The 18,362-nt window shown below is 44.4% G+C and overlaps 1 protein-coding gene across 3 annotated transcripts in view; it reads right to left on the reverse strand.

The window, feature by feature from the left end:
* The window catches only part of NECAB1 (N-terminal EF-hand calcium binding protein 1), a 62,596-nt gene extending 44,838 nt beyond the window's left edge, over positions 1 to 17,758 (reverse strand). For 2 of the 3 annotated variants that reach the window (XM_068933074.1, XM_068933073.1), the window contains exons 1-3: positions 17,675 to 17,758; positions 12,941 to 12,965; positions 1,616 to 1,724 (exon numbers count right to left, since the gene is read on the reverse strand). In XM_068933074.1, the coding sequence (XP_068789175.1) occupies positions 1,616 to 1,724; positions 12,941 to 12,965; positions 17,675 to 17,716 (176 nt within the window). In that variant the 5' untranslated portion in view covers positions 17,717 to 17,758. Of the gene's footprint in view, positions 1 to 1,615; positions 1,725 to 12,345; positions 12,457 to 12,940; positions 12,966 to 17,674 lie in introns of all 3 variants that reach the window. The other variant, XM_068933072.1, reaches the window with a different exon arrangement.
* Between the last annotated feature and the right edge of the window lie 604 nt (positions 17,759 to 18,362).

Raw genomic sequence — 18,362 nt, forward strand, 5'->3', positions numbered from 1 at the left:
ATATTTCATTAGACTAACTGATGAAGGTGGACAAAATTGACAAGTTTCCAAGCACACAAGGCCTTAAGCGAGGCTCATTTGGAAGAACGAACTTTGAGATATTTCCCGCAAAAGCCATCAGCTGGACTTTCAGACCTTCTGCCACTGGGGGATTTGGCATTTCAACAGTTAGTTAGCCTCAACATCTGGTCATCAGTGTGCTTCCAGGATCATGGGCTTGGGTTTGGGTTGGCATTTAGGGCAGAAGACGCACAACAGTCACTTGGGAACTGGGACGCCAGTCAGAGGGAGTTTGCTTCATCAGCAGTAAGAGGAGTGGCAGAGGCTGAGGGAGAGAGGAATGAGGTAAGGTGTGATGTTGTGACTCAGACATCAAAAGGAGAAAAAGCCATAGGAGATTCACAGTTAGGAAGAAATGGCCAAGGAGAAAGGCTTATCTGGAGTTACCTGAACCAATGTGCAAGCCTCAAGGAATTAAGGTGATTGATTGCTAAATTAATGAATTTAGGAAGAAGGCTAGTAATTTCTCACTTTGTGTTAGTGTCTGGATGTTTATGTACATGTAAATGTACATGTAATGGCAAAATATGAGAGTGCTGGTTTTATTTTCCTGTGGAAGAGGAAAAAAACTGCAAGGATGCAGTGGAGGCTGGCACTGGACAAAGTAAAGCCAGGTCCTGTTACACTACTCCTAGCTTTTCTGCATAGTAAACACAGAAAGCAGGACTGTAATAGCATTTTAACATGCGTTGCTCTGCTGTATGCAGCTGAGAAAAGCAAAATGGATTTACAGTGTATTCACTGCTTTTAAACAGAACTACAACCCTGATCACTACATAACATCTTCATGACTTCTTAGGAAAGGCAATAAATGACATCTCCTTGGGAGTTTTTGTACCATGGAAATGGCCCAGTTTAAAAGGCACTGGATTAGTAACACTCTCCTAATTAGTAGTAAGTGGAAGACCTGCTGTGAATAATTGTTGATGGCCAGAAAGCAAATAAAAGGCAACTCATTATCTTCTTCAATCATGGTAGATAGGGAAAAGTATAGCTTAACAGAGGATGCAGCGCTGAAAACAACAAGCAGGCTCCTTTGTACCCACATCCTGTGGCCTCATTAAGCCCAACAGTAACGGGGTCATCCAAATCGCAAAAGTGACAACAGCAACTCGGATCCCATGCCAGCATCAGACAGGATGACCTTTTCTGCTCTTTGCTATCCCTGATTGCTTCAGCTATTTTTTTTTTTGCATGCCCTACATCTGATCCAGATACTCAGCTTAGGTAATGAATCAGTGAAGAATCAGGAGGAAGAATTCATATTTGAGGGCTGGAGGAGGCCACAGCCCCTCTTCCTTACTGTAATGAGAGGGGAATGCAGAAGGCATCTAGTTTCCACCCCATGTTTTCAATGCCAAAATCACATTCATCAGAACACGCACATATTTCTACAAGGCTTAGAAGCACTGCAATCATACAGTGCAGAGCAGTATGACACAGTTTAGCTTCCCTGAAGCAGCCGCCTTCTTAAACTTGTTTTCTAAAAACAGACTGATGTATTGTTTCCATTCTCAAATAAAGAATGTAGCACTTTGCAGAAGGGGACACTTACTCAGTGTTGTGAGTATCGACAGCATGAAAAAGTTCATGCAGTTCTTCTCCACTCAGAACTCCATCAGCAAAGTAAGCTCTGAATTCATCAAAGGACAGTTTTCCATCATCTGAAACAATGAAGAAATGGAAAATGCCTTAGTTTCATTTATAGTTTTTCTTTTTATTCATGCAGTTGAAGAGGAAGCTATTAAAAAACTAACTCTTTGGACTAATTTATATGTAGAAGCATACTCTGATCAAGACACTTAAAGATTATGATGTTAAATACTTCTACTTTTGTAGCAGAACTCTCAGTTTACCTGCTAACTCTGTTACTCTTCATCCTTCTCAACTTTCAAACAAAGATAGTTTGGATTTGGTAAATGTCTACTGACAGACACACTAGTATCATCCTGTCATTCCCCTTATCCCATTCACTCTTGCTTCTCCCCAGCGTGCCCCACACTGTCCCTCCCTGCTCCCTGCCTCTGCATGAACATTGGTGACCCTCTGAGACTGCAAGGGCCAGAGAAACCCCGTTTATTGAAGGAACATGTTGGCTCAATGAAAATTTCTTCAGCTGTCTAGAGAATTTATTTCCCATTCCTTCTCATCCCCTTTTTTTTCCTCTCCTCCCTTGCCTCCCTTTTGGGAGAGTGAAACTCAAGTGTGAAATTCAATAACAGCAGGGATTTGACCCTGGGTCTCCTGTCTAGTTAAGGATGCCAATCAATATACTGCACTGATTTGCAGTGTTTTCAATCTCTCTTTTTTCATAGAATGTCTCTTTCTTGAAAAGCTCTATGCTTGGTGTGGAACTACCAAATAAAAAAATGTTTGGTTTCATGGAATAGGAGGGCACTTTCGTGCCACAACGACAAGAAAAAAATTCAACTCATTTTCTTGATCAGCATAGAAAACAATATATTTCAATATGCAATTTTTCTGAAGATTAAATACAAATTTAGACCTGTGAAAACTGGTTGGGACATCAAGACCTTCAGATGGTTTTTCAGATGGAATCTGGATTGGCTGTGTAATATATAATGAAATTCAAGTACAAAGCAGTTGACTTTTTATTGTCTAAGTATCAGCTGTTATCATTTGAGATGAAGAAAAGTCATCACCCCATGGGTCTTAACACGTCAATAATGTGTTATCGCATTTAGGAAGTGTCTACAGACTAATGGGACTTTGAGGCAGAGGAAGTACCATAGGATGACATTTAGAAGAACAGTAATTAGATGTGCCTTAATTTAAGTGCAAAGACTCCCTGTTACAAGCTCTTTGGCATTATTTAGTGGAGTCTGTTTCATCTGTTTCTTAATTTAGCTTTAATTATAGCAAGTCCTTGACTACATGAGATAAAATCCTTGAGCTGAGATGTGTTAAGCAGAGATTAATAATTCTTCTGTTATTTTCAGGATGTTACCAATTCATATTGAGACTCATCTCTCTGCCTGTCAGATTAAACTCTGCACAATGACGACAAATGTTTTCTAAAGTCTGTGTCATCACTACACTGTTTCACTATAGGCATGCACTATAGGCATGATGAGTAGAGCTGAGGAGTTCTTCACTCTTTTACTTGCACTTATTTCTTGATTTCTCTGACTTGAATATACAGCTTCAAATCTGTAATCTTCCAGAAAATTCAAGAGTGGACAAACTGAATGTCTATTTCAACAAAAACATTTTGAAATGTTTAATATGAAAAGAGAGATTGTAGCTGGAGATAATCATCATTATGATCAAAATGAAATGTCAAGATCTACAAGAGCTAAAATCTGAGATGGCACAATATTGCATTTAAGGTAGACCATTTCCTTCAACAAGCTGCCATGATTACCTAATTAAGAATATAAATACATCTGCCATTTGGCACTGGATGCAGAAAATGACTACTAAATATTGAGCATGATAAAACAAGCTTCTTTCCATAGATATGCTTTCTTTGGCTTTTACAGATACAATCAATAATTTAATCAAACTGCCTCTGCAGCTTTAGCCTTGGCTGAAAAGGGTGATTCACATGATTTATACAAATATCCAAGGAACTAGTGATTTCTGGCAACTTTCCTGAGGTAAACATATGAGTTTACTCATAGAAGAACCGCCTCAGTATGATACAAAACTTGAAACATCTCTCTATTTATCTGTATCTTTCAGATTCGTTGGCTTTACAGCAATCCAGAAAATCAATGTTCTGCCAGTGCAGCCAGATTGGGCATTATAACTATTTTCTTTATATTTTATCATACAAGAGCAGACATTGCCTTTAGCTTTATCGCTATTTATTCTCAATAACATTTTGAAAAGCCTATCCCTAACACATCACAAAGCTTGTTGCTGGAAAAAGCTAAGGAGATTTGAACCTATTCAGGTTCCCACAGACTTCATACAATTACATTTCCTGAAAAAACTCTGATTATTCAGGGTATTTCTCTCATTTTGTATGAGGGAAACTGCTTTGCTCGTGTAACTGGCCACTGATGAGTCAGGCCACCCATATGCATCCTCGTTGCCCGGAGGAAGCTCAGACTCTAACAACCTTTCCTTGACCTATTTAATAAAAGACACTTTTGCCTAACCAGAGCTTTTTTCCAGAATGGCTGTTATCTTTAAGGATGTGTTACATATCCTCAGCTCTGCCTCTTCGGTGAACACTTCCCTTCCTCAGAGGCAAACACAGTCTGGTCCAAGTGCTTCAGAGCAGCTGGGCTGAAATGCCTAGTGCAGACTCTCTGAACTTTGTCGCAGACAAAAACACAGAGGATGATGATTCATGAAAGATAGACTTCTCTGAAGTCATGCATTCCTCAGAAAAATCAAATTTTAGCAGCATTTGCTTTGGCAATCTCGTAGCAGTTGTGTTGCAGAACTTGCTTGCTTGCTTTTGCGTATCTTCTCTAATGTCTTTCAGAAACATGATTTCTTCAAAAACAGGCACAATTGCCTGTCCTTCTTGGAGCCAAAACATTCCTGACTGGCAGACAGAAATATAGACAATAAAATGTGTCTCCTTAGCTAGCACTGGTAAATTTAGAGATATGTTTTCAACATGTTTTATAGAAGAGCTTTCTTTCAGGTTACATTTGACTTCTGAAATATGCGTAAATAAAATTTACAGACGGTTTTATGTGCAAAATAAGCACAAATGCTTTCCCCCAGTTAGACAGCGGCACCAGAAACACTAGCAGACTCCAGGAGACACTTTGAACCGTTTATTATTTTAATAGACAACAGCATCTCTTACAAATCCTCTTTTTGAGTTGAAAGATGACCTCCGGGAGCAAAAAGACATCAGTAAATAATGAACAAGGCCTTTTATATTTGGAGTCTCTGTCCCTAAAGAAGATGGTAAATGGTGACCCTCCAGCCACTAAGGATGCTAGAGGGATGCAGCTGAGCAGGATGGCAGTGAAGGCAATGGAGCGGGGAAAAGAAAAGTGTGATTCACTGGAATATGGTACATAGGCAGCATAAGCACAGGTCATCATTCCCAGCTCGCCCACCCCCAGGGATCTGCTGTGTGATTTGCCTTTTTGGAAGCAGCAGATCATGCATGCCTGCTGCAGGAGGTTCAGATCAGAGCACGCTAAATGATATTGCCATTTCTCAGCCCCACATACAGAGAAAACTGTGGGGAAGAAAACTGAACCAGAAGCAAAAAGGAGAAGACAAATTTGATTCATTGGAATATGATACATAGGCTGGGATTAGACCAAGAAAGGGCTGCCAAAACAATAAACTTCAGTGTGCTAAAGAGTATATAGAGAATATTCACTAGGTCCCAGGCACTTGCGTAAGAAAAAAACACAGACAAAGGCTGAAGCCTTAGACGTTCTCGGCAAATGCACTAAGCTTCCATTGACTCTGATCTGTATCAAGTGTTGATATAACCAGAAATAATGACCGACCCATGTTAATGTGGAGAGAATCTGTAGGCTGGAAAAGCTTAGCGCATGTAATCAATTGGTCCAAAGGGGATTGGGCCAACAGGAAGAGGTCTTAAGCTTAAAAATAGGTATTTTATCTTTACAGAAATAGGAAAGTTTCCAATCTTGAAATCCACTGGAATTGGACTTTAAAAGTTTTCACGGACTGTGCCATAGGAATGTGAAATTTATTATTATGCCAAAACCTCTTTGACTTCAACAGGGCTTGACTGTGTCTCTCTCTATTGTGTTTCACAATGATTAAGTGTGGATATTCAACCTTATAGTGTTGGCCTAATTCTGTTCCTAACAATAAGCATTACAAAACTGCTCTAAAACCTCACAACATACCTATGAAGACTAGCTGCAGCACATGGTGGCCTCAGTAAACTGTATTAGAGTTCCAGGTGAGGTCTGTGTCTGTGTGCTAAATGGCATATCCCAGCGGGAGCCCAGTGGGAGTTCACTGATACTGGAGCTCAGGGTCTGGCCCCAAAGCCTTCACAGGACCCAGGGGGCTGGGATGGGAATCCCACTGCTGTGGGAGTGAAGCGGCACAGCCCGTGCTCTGAAGCGGGAGGCAGGGGGTGCCTGCAGCCCTGGAGAAGTGAGCAGATCCAGAAGGTGAAGAAGCAAACAGCAGGGTGGTAAAGAGTCACCAGAGGCTGTGCTACCAGGGCTGTGCGTTACAAGTCCATTTTGCTGCTACTGAGCAAACAATATGAGAGCTCAAATCAGCAAGGTTCAGAGAAATTCATTTCTCTGACACCCATTTAAAATGTGTTTTCCCTAAAGGAGTCAATAGAGGTATAACTCATATGGGACCATTTTGATACTAACATCTGGCCCTTCTGGCTCAGATGCACAGAGCCTCACAAAGGGATTGCTGCATGTAGGTGTTTTGTTCAAGGAAGATCCCATAAAGGCAGGGCCAGATACTACTCTGTCACGTCATGATGGTCTTATCTGGTAAACTGATGTGCACGGTGGGGAGAGCCTGCAGCGCTGGTGCAGCTGTCACTGAGCTGGACTGCTTTGAGCTTTGTGCTGAGGACAGTCTGTGGGCTAGCTGAAGATCTCATGAGATGCCAAGAATTTGTGGCCCCGTATTAGAAGATGCTGACCTAGAAAAAAGGCTGAATTGGGGACTTGGCATGCTTTGCTCTGGGGTAAAATTGACTTTGAAAAAAGTTTATAATCTTCCGAGAGCCACCAGATCAACTCTGACGGTTCACACTAGGGTGATTTAAGAGATCTTCTTCCTTAGATGCTTCACTTGTATCTTCCTGTCATAGTAGCTCTGTCTTCAGGGATGGCTTAAATTAAGCACTGTGCGCTACAAGCTCGAATAGCTGAGAAAGTAGCTTCTGAGGACTCTGCAAGGCCAGCAGACCAGAAGATGTGAGCAGTAAGCTGTTACGATACCAGCGCTCACCTGGAGGCACACTAGCAAACTCAGTTTGTTGAAGATTCACTGCCAAAATCAGTTTTTGTTCTGCCGCGGGGCTGTCAATAAAGAATGAATACACCTATCAAATCTCTACAAAGTGGATTCTAGACCAAGTGTTGTGAGATTTCCTCCTGACTGCAGTACAGGTTGAGCTCTGCTTTTTGTTTATTCGGTATAACTCTTGTCAGGTGATGGAAATGCTGAATCCGTCCCTTTTCTCACTGGCATCACTGGAAGCCTTAGGATGCTACTGCTGAACACTGCTGCCTTATTTGAAAGAACTCTTTTATTTAATGCCTACAGTCTCCTGTTAGGCTAATGTCTGAATGGTTTTAGAGCTGAGATGAAATCCTCAAACCACTGCAGCCAGGAATTTGGCTACTGCTGGAGTGCTATGTGTTTTATAGTGGGCACAGGAGACATTCCATCTATAATTTCATATGCTAAAGCCAGGTGACACTACCATGCTATTTTATATAGTTGCAGAATTCTACATTTAAGGGTTTTTTTCCTCTGTTCTGTATCATGGACATTAGGGCATGCTGAATGCAGACATCTCATAGAGTGAGAAGATTAGCCTCATCTAACTGTACTTTTTATTTAAAAGAATATAGTCTAGTGAAATGATTAAAAAATATATATTTTTAGGGAACAAAAGCTTTCAGTGTGCATTTGTTTGAAATGTCAGAGAGTAAATGAAACCAAACATAAGCATGTTAGTCTCAGCAGGAGAAGAGTTCGTGGCTGATCTGTGCTGGCTGTTTGATATTCTGGTTGCACTGTCTCTGGAGCCTTAGTCTTGGTCTGTTTATTTTTTCATTTTCCATCATTTGGTTTCAGTCATTCTTGACTGCCCGCAGCGTACTGTTTGCTGTGCTCCTTACAGTTATGGCTTTTTTTTGTAAAGTTTCTTCTTCTATAGCAGATCTGACCTCTGGTGTTTTCAAGTATCTTCCTTTTTGGAACTTTAAGAAGGTCTGAAATACAACTTTTATTCAGTGCTTTTCCACAATGGCAGATCCTACTTCCAAATCAATGACAACATCTATACAAAAGCCATCTTTCCTAAATCTGTCATATTAGAACTGCCCTTTTCAACTAACCTCTGGTTGGAGCTGATCTAAGGGTTTGGGGATGGGAGCTGTGAGTCTGGAACAAAAACACAACGAAATATCAGCTTGAAAATCTCCTCCTGTGGAGGAGAGAGACAGCAAAATGACTGTCTTTTTGGAGGATGTGCCTGGGGGGAGCTCTCTCCTCCCTCCAAACTAGACTGGATGGCTATTTCCACACCAAAGAGTGCTGCGGGAGGTTTTAAAGCCCAGGGTACACTTGGCAAGCCCAGGTTCCCTTCATAAGAGAATATATGAGAAGAAGCCAGGCTCTCCTCAAGAAAAAGCTACAAATGATAAAGTTGAAAGACTCCACAAAAAGGGAAGAAGTGCCTCTTCTCCTGCCCTGCTCGGTGAGGGAGGGAAATGAAACCCCTCACGGTGCAGGAAAGGGCAGTGCTCTGTCATTATTTTGCGGTACTCGGTGACTCCGGTCGGCATCAAAGCACGTTCCATATGAAGGAAGACTGTTACTCTTGTAAGGTCAAGAGTTGTACTCTTGACAGATTATTACCTTTTTCCTTCTGTATTAAGACAGTCAGATTGTTTGCTATTGGATTTTTGCAAGACTGTCTGTATTTGAGTTTCCATTCCTGGGCTAACTGGAGGGAATTCAAGTAGGAGAATCTCCTAACAGGGTGCATGTCAGAGCTGTAAGGTCAGGAGGGGCTCCAGGGTGCATGTCAGAGCTGCAAGGTCAGGAGGGGCTCCACGGTGAGTTTTCCCAACGCCTGATACCATTTCACTTTATTGCAAATGACTGCAAGGCTCATGGGGTGCCCCATGTCTCTCTTAGTATATCAGAAGGTAAATGAAACCCCTCATGCAGACAAGTAAGAGAGGATAAGCACATATAGGTGCTGCAATTACACACATACGTGGCAGCCACTGTTGGCTGTAGGACAAGGGGGCAAAGAACTTTCTGGGTTGGGAAAGACTGCATTTGGCAGTTCCAATCTTTTATATTTCTATACTTACCTGCCCTGGCAACTGCGGACAGGATTTTACTTTCTGAGAGGAATGTACTGAGTTTGATTTTCTTTTAAATAGCAAAAGCAGTGCAACTTTTTGTTTTTTCCTTTCCTAGCTGGTGTTCTGCCAAATTAGTTTTGTGTCAAATCCTTGTTTTCCTTTGAATATGTGGAGTTTTACAAAGTAAAACTAAACAAAAGCATCATTTTGACATGCAAAACTGAAACTTTTCCTTTCTAAAAAGGTCAATATACAACATCTCATCTTTATGAAACTGCTGTTTTGCCCCCAGAGCTTTCTGTGGCTTTTGTGAAGATTATGTACATTTCTGAGAACTACGATATTCCTTGCCTATGCCTTAGGGTCTAAGTAATTCACATGACATTTTCAGTTACTGGAGAAGTGCTGATATAATCCATGTAGAGTGGAGCTGTTCAGCCATGAAATAAGTGCTACAGATAGAGCTTATGAAGCTGATCTTGTGGAAGCTGGGCATAGCTTATACTTCCAGAAATGGCATGGTAGCAGGATAATATATGTATCTGGACAGGCAAAGAAAGAAACCACTGCCGCAAAAGAAATAAAATTTGTATGGCTTAAATGGGGGTTTGACTGTTTGATAAACTTTCTCATTTAAACCCAGGTCAGCTGTGTCACAAACATGTGTAGCATTTCTGAGTAATGCCAATTCAGCTGGATTTCTGAGCTCTTTTGACCTCTTATTTTACATTATCTTTGCAAGAATAGTTGTCTTTCCTTGTTGTGGAGGGCTAAACTGGAGTCCCACAGTCCTGAAATTCATAGTAATCCTGCTGGGTTACTTCAGCACCTATTCAAACACGACTTGATCTGTGCACTACATGAGCCAAGGTCAGTCCTGACTTTGGTGAGCTGTCCTAGGAAGGGTGAGGGTGGAAAAGGGTGTTGAGCAGTGGCAGCCCAGTGCACCACCTCATGTCCACCTTGTCCTTGGGTGGCTTGAGGCAGGCAAGTGCAGTGCAGTAGCCACTTATCGCCCAATAGCTCCTCCTTGAAAGTTATGCTCCCTACTATTCTCAGTGGTATTTGTTATGACTTCAAATACCTGAGAATAAATTTTATTGAAACTGCACAACACCCATTCCTTGAGAAATGACTGGGAACTACATAGCATGGTTGAATCTGTCTGGGCTGTGGGGTTTGACATTGTGTAATTCTTTCAAGAAAAGATAAGCTTCCCTTCTACTTCGATCAGAAGCACTGTGTCCTCCTGGTTGGCTCATGCAAAGGAGGGCACAGTAGGCCAAGTGTGCAGTGAATGTGGGGCATGGACCAGGCTACCAACCATGCCGTCTTCCTTCCAAAACTCCTGTGGGAGTTAAAGGAGAGTGTCTCCTGTTGCTTTGCTGAAAGGAGGAAAAGAAGATGCTCTGCTTCTTCGTGCTCTCCAGCATCAGGACAGGGCAGGCCTTACAGCAAGGAGGTGCTCATGGGCATGCAAACACGTGGCTCTTGAGAAATTCCTAGATGAATTCCCTGTACTTTTCTCTCCTAACTGCAGCTGGAATGCTCTAGAGCTTTGGCTGTGAATAAAGAATTTTTATTTGCAATGTTATCTCCTATACTACTTCTATTTTCCAGCTTGATCCACTTTTTTTTTGGATGTATCTTTTTTTCTCACTGTCAAGCAAGTATCTAATTAGGTTTTGATGATAAATTGTTTTTTTTGAATATTTAATCTCACAGAGAGAAAAAATATGGCAACTTTGAAAGAGCTCTGTTAAGAGTGTATGGAAGAACTTTACAGATTATGTCACATATTTGTTACTGCAAAGCGATACTTGGTTCCTGTATCTTGGAAAAGGTGACACTGAAAGTTTAAAGTATCCTAGTCATTACAAATTGTTAAATAAGCTGAGTTGACAACAGTGTAAACATGTTAGATATGTGTTCAAATATCCAGTAATCTTTCTGAGAAAGTATCCAGCCTGAAACCAAATTTGCTTCCTATTAATGTGGTATAAGACTGTGCAGTGCTGGACTAGCAGAGTGGAAGTCCCACAGGCAACTGATGGCTGAGCAAACACATTAAGCACAGAAGAGCTGAAATCATTTCAAGCTTATGGACTCAAATTAATAGAATTAAAGTGGTTGATCTTAGCCACATTTCTCCTGATAATATGTTATACCGCATCCATATATATGAACTCCAGTGAACAAAGTCTCCAGGGCTGATGTGGCATCGTATTGTTCTGGAAAGGGAAGCAGGCTTGTCATTGATTGCACGAACTGGTTTCCCTACTTTAATAGCAAAGTAAAAGTAACAAATTTGGGGGTAACCAGAAGGAAGACTGAAAGTCTTGTGGGCCACAGAAGTGCCATGTTTCCACCAGGCTGGGACAGGGCATGATGTCAAAGATCATGACACAGGCACTCAAGATTAAGTAGCAGGGAGTCTTTTTGACTTCAGTGGCATCCAGTGGGGTCTGACCATAGATGAGAGCTACCATGGTGACAAGGAGGAGAGACAGGAGACCTGTGACAGAGCAGGCAGCCTGGTTAATGTTCAGTCACGTTCAGGGTCTCGGAGGGATGAGGACCCTACCATTCTGCACCACACACAGTCTTGCATCTGTCTTCAGTGTAGACACATAAGCATTTTTTCCAAAAATCGCGAGGACGCCTAGGGGAACACCAGCAGAGTTTGGCTGTGGTTTCCGTACAGCTAAGCTGCCAAAGCATTGCTGAGGGGGAAGGTCCTTCTCCTCCTCCTCCTTGCCCTGACCATGGGGCTCTGCTTGTACCACCGCTGGCCTTGCGAGCCACTGGTGAGCTGACTGAGTGAGGTAATAAAAAATACTACCAAAAAATCCTCATGGTGACTGCCCAGTTAGCTCTCCGGAATAGGCTGCCATGACTCGTGTCAGGTGCAGCCCCAAGCTGGGGCAGGAATCTACAGCCAGAGGTGGGCTGGCCCGTCTCTCTGTCCTGTACTTTGTTTGCACAGTGCTAAACAACCATGAGCTTGTATTTCCTTCCCATCCTGTAAGATTTAACTCTGGTATCTGAATTAAGTGTAAATATCATTATGGTAATTGCAGCACTGCAGAAGCTCTTCATAACCTTGGCCATACTGAATCCTACACGTTCTGCGACGTAAGGTGAAAGGGATATTGGCTTCATTTTTCTGATGGTGGTATGTGGCACAAAAAGATAATGTAACTCATCCAAAATTGCCCAGTAATTATGAGATGGGAAAAGGAGCTGAAGTCAGGTTCAAGACTATGACTATGTGTACCTGCAAGGTAGTGATTGCCTTTGCGGCCCGTAAGGTTAGGTCGTTCCCTTACTGTAGCTGAAACGGGAGCGTGTGTGTGGGTGCAGACTTCCAGTATTGTGTTCCAACTTTCTGTTTTTAAATAAAGGAAAAATATATGTGAAAGGAAAATCAGTTTGTAGTACAAGCACCAGACTTTCTATTAGGAACACATTAAAATCTCATGGCTTTTGTACTAAAAATATGCAAATCGAATCTAAGGTCCCATTCTGCTTATTGCTGCGCAGAACAAATATATATCTCCAAAATGTAGATGAAAAACAAGTTTGACGGATATAGCCTATCGTGTTTTTAAAAAAGTAGTAAGATGGAGCTATTAAGTATTTCAAAACTTCCTGTGAATATAATCCTGCTAAGAAAACACACATATGCAACAGCACAAAGTGCTTGTTGGACGGATCAGTGCGCAACAATATGCATTGCACTGGACCTGTACAAAACATCAAACGACAGGACAAATAGCTGGTTTTCATGGTAGGATGTTCAGGGCAACGCTGTATGAGAGTGACGGATTTTTTTTTGCAAAGACGGGGGGAAGAGACGTGATGGGTCTTACCATTCTTGTCTGCTCTTCTTAATATCTAAATAAAAAGAGAGAAAGTAATGAATCACTCTTTTTTGTAGGGGTTAATGGCACAAACCATGTATTTAATGAGCATTTATAATTTGAGCTCTGTATCACATTTTCACAAGGCTACACACAATTGGAAAGTTGTATGTGTCTCCATCCTTCTCTCATATTGCTTGTTCTAACTCCTTCCGTGCTGTGTGCACATAAAACCAAGGCCATAACAACAATAAGCTTTATTTTCTAGTTTGTATATGGCTTAAAGGATGGCAGCCAGGCCCAAAACTCGGACAGCATATAGCTACTGTGATGCTATAGGGCTTACAGGGCTGATAGAAGAGGTTTAAAGAAGCAGAGCAGGGGTGATAGCCGGGAGGATGCTCTAAACTTTGGAGATGGTGAGAAAGACTCAGGATTTGCGTGGGGGAAGGAAATAAAGGGAGAAGTCAGGAGAGGAGCCGGGGTGAAGCGACAGGATCAGACTGGGTGTGGGAGGCAGCAAGATGAGATGGGTGGGAACAAATCTGAGGATGGCTCTGGAAGCAAGTGGAAAACATAGAGAGGGAAGTGGAGGGGGAAAGTACAGAGGTATATAAGCAGGGAATGAAAGGCCAGGGAAATGAAATAAGAAAGTATGTTAGCAAACACGAGCTAGATAAAGAGGGAAATCAGGGGGAAAAAAAGGCTTGTGGTGGTCTTGACAAGAGTGGAAACACAACTGAAATAACCTAAGAAGAAAGCTAACAATCTCTTTTATTGTCAGCAAGTGGAAACGTTTTGCCCCGGTGCTTGCTTTGCCATAACTCTTCTGCCACAGAAATGTTGAGATCTGAGCTTATCCACGGAGCGCGTACGTCTGTCTTTTCTCCCCACTGTAAACAGTGCATGTTTGAGGAGCTGTTTAAGTATGTAAATTTTTCTCTAAGCCCCTGTGCAAATCCTGAGAAAAGGATCAGCATTTCCTGTGAGGAAAGAGTAACAGAGCACCAGAAACAGCCCTGCCACCAGGAGGGGGGACACACTGCACCAACCCAGCTGGGACAAAAGGGCAGGAACAGGGAAACTGAGGCACAGCAGGGCTATCCGGCCCAGAGCAGTGCAGTCTGAGCCGCCCTGGCAGGACTCTAGACTAATTCTGCAGACACCATGCCGGTGTTGGCACCTAACCCTTTGGGACCACGTGACACTTCAGCTATGAAGGACTGCCACTCTGCTGTGACACTGCTACGTTCCCATCTGTAGTCCCTATCACTCCTTCAGCCTTGGGATTTCACCCTGAGCAGCAACGGAAAGTTGTCTGGGCAATACTATAAACAAGCTCACAAAAAGGAGGAAAGCAAACCTTCAGAATGCAACTTCCTTTACTGCTAGGAACATCAGTAACAGGCAAGAGTTTCAAAATGGGCCCATACATTTTTTAGAGTTGAAGGCAATGCAAATGTTCTCTAGTTTGATAAGTAGCAGGGGTATGGTCTGCTGTTAGAGCAGAAGCCACATGAAAAACTTCAATTCAAGTGCCCCCAAGCTTTGTCAGATCATCTTTTGCTATTGTGTAGCAGTAGGGGGGAAAATAACATAATTGTGACCAAGATCCAGGATTTCATTTGCAGCTTCTGAGTTGAATTTTTTGATGGGCCAAGCTTAGAGTATATGCAGTATGCAATAAACTTAGTAAGAGGACGTATGCCCTCCCTTTTTTTCCAAATAAATGATATATTGCAATTCGGTTTCCAGTATAAGGGCAAGAATGTTTAGAGTTTGAAATTTTTACTCTAAACTAGAGACTTTCTCCCAACATTAACTAAAACCATTTGGCCAAAAGATCAAATCCAGAGCAAAAGAAAGAGTCTCTGAAACATTTTTAGAACAACATAAAATCTCTGTTTACAATCTCTAGCAGGTAAAATACATTCCTGGCAGATTTGGCTGGATATTTTGTGGGGCTGTTGTTGATCTTTTTCCTATCTAACTGGCAAGCAGTCTTGCTTCTCGTGTCATCTGAAGCAAACGTCCGTGTGCTTGCCGAGATACCAGGCACGGTGATGCGTGCAGGACAACGTGCGGGTCTGGAACTGGGGACTGTTAGTTAATACAGATGGCAAAGACAGGCAGGCAGCAGGAAGATTTTGCCATTTTTCAGCTGGAAGTGGAGAAATCTGTGAAATTTTGGGAGGGCAGAGAAGAATAATGTTCTGAGATCTAAAGTAAAGAACTGGACTTTGGTCTGCACAGTTACACCCGGATGAAAGAAGCCGTGCGTGCCCCCAGACAAAAGAGCTAGCACTGAAATCCTGCTCCTTGACTCAGAGGTGCCTGGGCTGAGCTGCCTGTGGGGCCGCGTATGCAAGCTTGTCCCACGGGAAAAAGCAAGTCATGCTTCAGAGAGGAGATAAATACGCCCAGCATGGGCCCAAGCAGTAACAGATTACAAGTGACTCGTGCCATGAGTTGCATGCAGAGCCACACCAGGTGATACTGCCACACAGTGTGACACAGCTCATAGCCTGAGCGAGACATTACGTGCCCTGGAGCCAGGCACCGCTGCGCCCCTGGGCCCCGCAGGGACAGACAGTCGTGCCGGAGACTCTCAGAGGCACCTGCAGCCAGGGCTGCGCTGGTCGAGAGCTGCTAAACTGCCCCAGAAGTCCGAGCAGTGCTAAGTCTTGGGTAAGTGTTACGCAGGGAACCGCTAGAGTATTGCTTTGGATGCGGGAATAACACAAAAAAAATAAGGCTCAGTCCATACTGGCTAATCCAGGTTGTGTGAATGAGGAGAGCCTAACTCTCAAGAAAGATTCCTGTTCCGCAGCAGGTGCAAAACACACACATCTGGACCTCTACGTGCGTATAGCAGGGGGGGTTGTGTTAGAAATCAAGCCTCATTCTCACAAGATCTCTGCCTAGCTCACAGTGCGACTGGGACCACAGTGTCCTGCCTTTCTTCTGCAATCTCCTGCTGCCCGCTCGAATACACAGGCAAGTGTTCATAGAGATGGAGGCACTTCAGCGAGGGCTGATAAGAGAGCCACACACCCCAGAATACCGGTGACACAAGCGTATACTGCTGCAGCAGTAAGGCCCTCCGGGTACGAAACCCTGCTCTGAAGCAGCCAGAGCCTAGATTTGAATCCAAGCTTCTCCTCTGCAGGTAAGAGCAGATGTATGGGACGCATAGGTGGCAGTAACCACTCTCCCTCCTCTTTGCCAGTTTCGTGACTTGCATCTGCTTCTCTATAAGTATTATCCTGACAGTGGCTTTAAAATTGCTGAAAATTAAACAATCACTTCGATCTGAAAGGCATTTTTCACTTGGGCTGTAATGAGACGTTGTCAGTTTCTCATGGATTCTGGCCATCTGCAGGTTCCTGACTCTGTGCTGAGTTGAACTGGGGAGTAGGCTCCATGTGACCGGGCCCTCCTCCTTCCTGAAAACTTGGGTTTCTCTTCTGTTTTCTCAATGCATGCTTATAATTTTCCTGTTTCTTTTACAAGAGCTTTTTATAAGACCAAAAAGTTGCACGTTCATTATGCATCCACATAGAAATAATAAAAGTCCATTAAGAGTCTAGTTCAAACAACTTCTTATAGAGCGTACAGAGATCAGGAGATGAGCAGGCACGGCTTTTATGACAGGCTGTTTGAAATAATTCAGGGAAAAGCGTGAAGAATTTAATGTGGCCACATTAGAGAAAGCACCTGGATAGAGAGTCCTTAAGACAAGATCTGTTATGTAACATGCCATTTCTAGCTGATACTGTGGACTGCCTCAGGCATGAGTTGCTCTGAAGTCAAAGCTGGGAACAGAGTTGGTCTGTAGGTCTGCAGGTCTGCAGGTCTCATCAAGGACACAGGATACTTTGGATATCTTTGGGCTGGAGTTTGCCCTTTTCCAGGACTTATCTCTACACTTGAAACAAAGAAATGCTCTTTGCTATTGCCAGGCCAGTTTAGACAAAACTCCATCTCTGAGACTCCCTCAGTGACAGCACCGGACTTCACGGTCCCCTGAGGGGCAGGAGGGTTGGGTGCTTTTCCGGTGCCTCGACGGGGTCCTCAGTGCTGAGGGAGGGCAGAGAGGGGTGCAGGGAGCTGGCGGAGGGCTGATGAACGTAGGAGGGGGCTCCTCGTAGGGGCCGCAGGGGCTTGGGGCCTCTCAGCACATCCACCCTGGGCACCCTCACCCCCAGCAGGACCCTAAAGGGAAGCACAGCTTGGGAGCAACCCCCTACTTTGGCAGGGGCGAGAAACTCCCCGACTAAAAGTCCAGAAATGAAAAAAGCAGCATGCAACACGTTTTGCAAAGTGACAGCGTCTTCACCCCGCTGCAAGCTGCAGCCCGCTGCCCCCACGCGTGTCCGCCGCGAGAGAGAGAGAGAGAGAGAGAGAGAGAGAGAGAGACTCAGCCCCTAGCACAATCGCGGAAGATAACAAAAAACTGAAGGAATAAATAAAACCCGCCAGGGCTGGGCGGCAGACCTGGCAGAGGCAGGGCTGATCAGTTTTCTCCAGGTGCCCGCCAAGCCCCGCGGCGGGCGCCGTGCCTCGCTGCGCACCCCCGCCCTGCCCGCGCCCCGCGCGGCTTCCCCGCTTCCCCAGCCCGGCACGGCCCCTTAAAAAAAATGATAATAGTAAAAAATAAATAAATAACACCGCCCCCCCCCCAAATAAAAACAAACAGAAAATCCCCTCGCAATTGCTGGAGGTAGGGTGCCGCGTACTCACGTCGCGGAAGATGCGCAGCCCCGCGCCGCGCTCCGCCGCCATCCGCCCGCCGCTGCCCGGGGCGCCGGAGCCGGGGGAGGGGGTCGGGGGGGGTCGGGGGGGTCCGGGGCGGTCCCGCTGCCGCCGCCGCCACCGCCGCCCCCGGCAGGGCTGCGCTGCGCTGCGCTGCGCTGCGGGCGGCAGGCGCCGCTTTGCCTCGCCTGGCGCCTCCGCCGGCGCCTGCTGGTGGCTCGGCGCGCTCACAGCGTCCTCCCTCCACCGCATTAATCATTAAAAAAAAAAAAAAAATTACGAAAGGCTGGAGCTTGAGGGCTCCGGTAACCTCCTGCCAGCTGTCGGTGCGCCCTGGTTTGAAAGCCATCACTCGGAGAGCAGCGCCGCGCTCCCCCTGCGTACACCGCTCCGGCGGGAGGGCGAGCAGGTTCTGCCTGCCCAGGCTTTCCTCGCTGCGCTCGCAGCCCGCTCTCGCTTCTTCTCACCATTGCCGGCACAGGAGCAGTCTGCCCCAGCGGCCTTTCTGCATATTTAAAGACTGGCTAGTCTCGCTTCCTCTGGTTCTTTCAGTCTGCCTGGTCACAGTTTCCAGATCTCTGACCGTTTTTGTTGCCTTCCCGTTTTCTCATCATTTTTGCTGCTTTCCCCTTTGAGCACTTCAGCTGGGGGGGCATCTTTCTTGAAGTGCACGACC

The sequence above is a fragment of the Struthio camelus genome, chromosome 2 (assembly GCF_040807025.1).
Source record: "Struthio camelus isolate bStrCam1 chromosome 2, bStrCam1.hap1, whole genome shotgun sequence".
Lineage (NCBI taxonomy): Eukaryota > Metazoa > Chordata > Aves > Struthioniformes > Struthionidae > Struthio > Struthio camelus.